The sequence below is a fragment of the Macadamia integrifolia genome, unplaced genomic scaffold, assembly GCF_013358625.1.
Source record: "Macadamia integrifolia cultivar HAES 741 unplaced genomic scaffold, SCU_Mint_v3 scaffold1681, whole genome shotgun sequence".
NCBI lineage: Eukaryota > Viridiplantae > Streptophyta > Magnoliopsida > Proteales > Proteaceae > Macadamia > Macadamia integrifolia.
In genome coordinates, this window is record NW_024868307.1 from 127,980 (window position 1) to 133,249 (window position 5,270).

General features: G+C 40.3%; 1 protein-coding gene across 2 annotated transcripts in view; it reads right to left on the minus strand.

The window, feature by feature from the left end:
* LOC122064546 (DEAD-box ATP-dependent RNA helicase 35) overlaps positions 1–3,148 on the minus strand; it is a 6,670-nt gene extending 3,522 nt beyond the window's left edge. Inside the window, exons 1-2 of one of the 2 annotated variants that reach the window (XM_042628263.1) lie at positions 2,900–3,148; positions 467–1,493 (exon numbers count right to left, since the gene is read on the minus strand). In XM_042628263.1, coding sequence (XP_042484197.1) covers positions 467–1,386 — 920 coding nt within the window. In that variant the 5' untranslated portion in view covers positions 1,387–1,493; positions 2,900–3,148. Of the gene's footprint in view, positions 1–466; positions 1,494–2,895 lie in introns of both variants that reach the window. The other variant, XM_042628264.1, reaches the window with a different exon arrangement.
* Positions 3,149–5,270: the final 2,122 nt, after the last annotated feature.

Genomic DNA, 5,270 nt, shown 5'->3' on the forward strand with positions numbered 1-5,270 from the left:
TGGGGAGTGGGGAGAAGCGGACACACATGGTAGGTGGCATGTTAACCAAATATGACATGTCGCCCATCCAAAGGAATTATCCATCTATCCAATGGTTAGAATGATGGTGACCAACAGGTACTGTCACATGGTAGAAATAAATGTTGGAGCTGGAGACTAAAAACACTGTTGGTGCTAAACCTTTTCCCTTTTCTTTTTTTTGTTGGTTCTGGAGTGGGGGGTGGGGAAGACAAGGAACAGAAGGAAGATATTAGAGAAACAAGCTCAAAATGAGTTCTAAACAATAAAAAGTCACATCATTCTTATCTCTGAATTACCAAACTTAAAAATTGAGGAAAAAATAGAACTCAAGACTGGAAAAACAATCATGTGTGTTAATTTTGTGTGCATCAAATATGCATTTCTTGTATAAAGCCAAGGGGGAACACCAAGGAGTGATCAAATTGAAAAATACTTATTTGGGTACCTGCAGTTGTCAAGAGTCATCTTCTTCTTCGCAAGCATGTCCTTCAACCTCCCAGGTGTAGCAACTACAATATGCACACCCTTCTTCACGACTTCTAGTTGCGATCGCATATCAACCCCACCAATACAAAGTAGTGGCCTCAACTCTGGATACCCAGCCTCCTTCAAAGGGATCAAAAACTGCTCCACAACCTCATAAGTTTGCCTAGCAAGCTCTCTTGATGGGCAAATCACCAAGCCAAATGGACCTTCCCCAGGAACAATAGGCATCATAACCTCCTCTTGCAATGCGGCCATGATAAGTGGCAGCACAAAAACGAGAGTCTTGCCTGAACCAGTGAATGCAATCCCAATCATGTCCCTCCCTGACAAGATAACAGGAAGTCCCTGGACCTGAATAGGTGTGGGCTGCACAATCCCCTTAGCTTTCAGCATCTTCAAAATTGGTTCCGGAAACCGCATGTCTTTAAAATTCTTAACTGGGGGAGGTATTTCTTCGCCATCGACAAGTATATGCCACTGCTTTCTTATCGATTCACATCCCTTTGCAGACATCCTCCGAATTGCCAAGGGAGGTTTCCATCCTGTCGCCATAGGCTCCAAATAGGTAATTCCCTTGGCTAGTTCGCGAACTGACATGAGGGTCTTGCGGTCGGAGAGGTGCTCTATCATCTCCTTCTCTTGTTGCACAATCTGCTCAGTGGGGCTAATCTCAGGGAGGTCACGCTTAAGCTGAGAAGCCTTGACAAGGAGGCTGGGTTTTGCTTCAGCAAGCTTAGACCGCTCAGAATCATCCTCCAAAGCTGAAGATTTTCCCTTGCGTTGGAGGATTTTTTGGGCTTCCATTGCCCTGCGCTTTTTCACAGGGATATATTCGACATAATCATCATCCTTCTCCTCCATGAATGATGCAGGTTCCATCTTCCTGAGGTGTAATGTACCTTCTTACCTTGTCAACAATTTAATTATGCAGCAATAGCAACTGCTACCACTGAAGCGCCATATGAGAGAAACTCACTTTCTTGATCCTGCATAAAGCCAGAAACCTAAATGAAACTTAGGATTTATTTGCTAAGACAAAAGTTTATGGAACAAATTAAAAAAAGAAGAAACATCACCACTGAAAATGATAAAATCTCACATTCAAAAGATATATAGAAACTACCTAAAAAACTACTGATTGAGGAAGCAGCTAACACTCTCTGTTTCAGAATTAAACAAAGCGAGAACTAGAAGAATCAAAGAGTTTGAGACAATGTCCGGGATTAAATAAATAACAACATGGGAAACCCACCAAAGTGTATTTACCAGTTCCCATCTGTACAAAAACAGCAATATTAACCTATAGTACTTCTCAATCTTATTTGATAATTAAAAGATCAAATAGCTCACACCATCTAGAAAGCGGAGAAAAAAAAAAATCAAAACTAAGAACCAGCATACTCTTAAACCCTAATCAGACTAGCTTTCAAACATATGTAAATTTCTGTGCAGATGAATATTCGAAACTGAAATAAACACAATATAATATCAGAATACTGGTCTCAATCTGAGTCAACCCCTCCCTAATCAAATGGATCAGATACCTCTATTATTCTCCCTTTTTCCCCTGTTCAACTTCAGTCTCATATTTTGTTCTTCGATTAGATATCGAAACATCCACTGTTGGTTAATTTCACTTTGTGAAGGGGGAAAAAAATGATACGGTTTCTTCAAAAACTGCTCAGTTAATCTCCCCTATGAGAACCTAGCAAAGTCCTGACCCCACATGCCCATATGCCACAGCTACGATAAGGAGTAAGAACTATTATTTGGGCATCTGTTTATGTGGCTAATGGACATATTATTTGTGCTCATTTGCATTATGGATTTTCGGGAACAACACATGTGCAGAAGCTCATACAATCCGATAGGGACACTGTGGATCGGTGTGTATGGGAGAAAGGTGTATAGAAGTGTGATGCTGAATTGATGATCAAAGCTCATTACAGATAACAAATCTAATAGAAAATATAAGGGCATCAACATTTTGCCACCGCAATGAGTGTTTATCAATAAATGTTTACTATATTGTCCAGGTCTTTTTTTTTACCCCATTCTCTGGAACCTGTTTGCTGCCCTATCATGAAAATTAAAAGGTTTATGATCGCACAAAATTACACATAACAGATTATGATATTATAGATTATGCTTCAAGAATCTATGAGAGAAACTAAGATTTCCCATCAATAAGTCCTAAAAAAATCATCAACTCCCTGAATATCTTCCAATCCTACTTCCTTCCCAACCCACAGGTAGCTTCCTGGTGAGATGTACTTCAAAGGAAGGATAATCAGAGAGAGAGAGAGAGAGAGAGAGAGAGAGAGGAGCAGACGACGATCTCAGAGAAACAAAGGAGCAGAGATTGATTCAATAAAAGAAGGGATGTACCTACCTGACGACGATCTCAGAGCAACGATTCAGCAGAGGACGATCCCAGAAGACGATCCGAGAGAAGCAGCGATCAAATAGATGAGAAGGGTGAGTGCAGCGGCGACTTCCAGCTCGTCGTCCAGTAGCTCCCCTCTCTCTGGTGAACAACAACGGTCACAACCAGCGGCCCTCTCCTTTGTCGTGTGATGTAGGGTTTTTGAAGGATTCTATTGGGGTTGGGGTTTTTTTAGGAACAGCTTCACTTTATTTCCCAAAAGACCATCTTAGAACTCAAGGAACACCTAGAAAGGTACATTTCAGGAATTACCAAACGCTTTATTTCACATTTCTGTTCTAAAATAGAATCTAGAGCAGAAAATATCGGAGAGTGACCAAACAGGTTCTAATTGGGTGCCCCCATTAACTGGGGAAAAATATTGAATCAAAGAATCTTTTTCCAACTCACAGCCGGGTAGGGTTTGCTAGAGATGGGTTGGGCGCAGGCAGGTTTCTCAATTTTTTATAATGGTTCCATCATACCTGAAAAAAGACATCTACTGGATTGTCAATTTCAAGCACGCACCGATAGGCCCAAGCTCGACATGTTTATGGCCTGACCTTGATCGGTCCGATTAATAAACTTATCGGGCTTGAACCCAACACATTTATAAATAGGTAGTACACAGTGTAGCCACCTAGCCTGACGGGTGCCAACCGATCCGACACATTTATAAGTCCGATTTAAACCGACTCCTTTAAACCCGACCTAGCCCAACCCCTTTAATACTATTTGTATTTAGTCTAAGGGTATGTGATATGTACAATTGAGATGGTAGTAATTGTTAGATGAACATTCATCTTTTTTATACATAGTTTAATTGATTTGAACTTACTAAACTTGGGTTATGTAGGCATAGTTTAATTGATTTGAGTTTCGTGGGTTAAAGATCGAATACTTTAGTAATTTAATTACTTTGTGCATCTTTGGTTTAATTCATTTTAACTATTGGATCTTTTTCTTTGCTATGCCTATCTTTGCCTCATTTTTTTTATATTTATCTTCAAACACATTTAATGGAAACAATTTTAAAGAGGCTCGTTTAAAGCTCATTTAAAGTTAAATAGGTCTATAACCCTGTTAAGGCCTGTTTATGGTAGTCCGATTAAAACCCGAGACCGATCGGCCCAATTATTAACTGTACCATGTCCTCCAAAGCTAGGCCCGTTTATTTAAATGGGCGTTCACAGTGCAAGGCTTCCAAGTGATAAAGCCCAATTAGGCCCGACCAAGGCCGACTCCACCGAGACCGGTTGAACCCCTATCTACTTGCTCCCTCCCGCCCAGGAGTCCATTTAGGAATTGATTTTTATTTTATTTATTTATTTTTTTTTTAGATTTGGGCTTGTATGTGTTTTCAAGTTATTTACTAAGGACACTGATAGAAGCGCCCAGCCCATTGCCAAAAAATCTAGCCCATCCTTTTGTTCTTTGGGGGTTGGGCCATGCCCAAGCACGCCCACTCCTTTGTGCATGTTGTTTCAAGAAACAACTCTCATTTCTTTATCACAACTTTTGATATTTCTTAAGTTGGGTGAAAACTCTTTCTGGTCTGATTCATTGCAAAAAAACAAAAAATGGACCGGACAACCCATTCAGGATCTATTCCATTTCTGCCCCAAAAAACAGGAAAGACATCTGAATCGTTTTTCTGGAACTTTATCATGCAGAACCATAGTGGCTCCCCCTTCCCCTTCCCTCACCCTACTCTCTCGAACTTGTGCCCTAGTGCTCTTCATCTGAGCCTAATGAAGAATTAAGTTGATCATAAAGCACCATTGTATGCGAACACACTAATTGATTGTGTTTACCACTTGTTCAAATAGAGGCCTAAAACTATACTAGAACCCTTACTTGTTTGGGGGATTAATTGATTAGATACCCGAGAACCATCACAGCAGGATCTTATGATTAATTTGTAGAGATGGGTGAAGGATGGAAGAAATGCCATTACAGATCAAGACACAAAAATTACTGCAATTAAGAAAGGACCCAAAAAGGGTTAGTGCAGGGAGTTCAATGGTGAAAGGGAAATAAAGGAATAAGAAGAAATTACGGTGGCCGTCCATGTTTGGATCATTGTATGTTGGATGGTCCCCTTACATTGAGATGGGCAATGAGTCTGAGATATGTTGTTTCCCAGCTGTAAAGGGAGGGAAGGGTTCTATCTATGTTCCAACCCACCGTTTCTCTTTTTGGGTTTCATCACCTTCACCATTTTATGTATTCTTCCCTTTGCTTTCATGAATTGTCTTCAAGTTCTACAATGAACTCACCACCAACAGCCACAAGCTGTAAGGAATAGTTCATTTGGTCTTTTTTTTTTAGTCTAGAA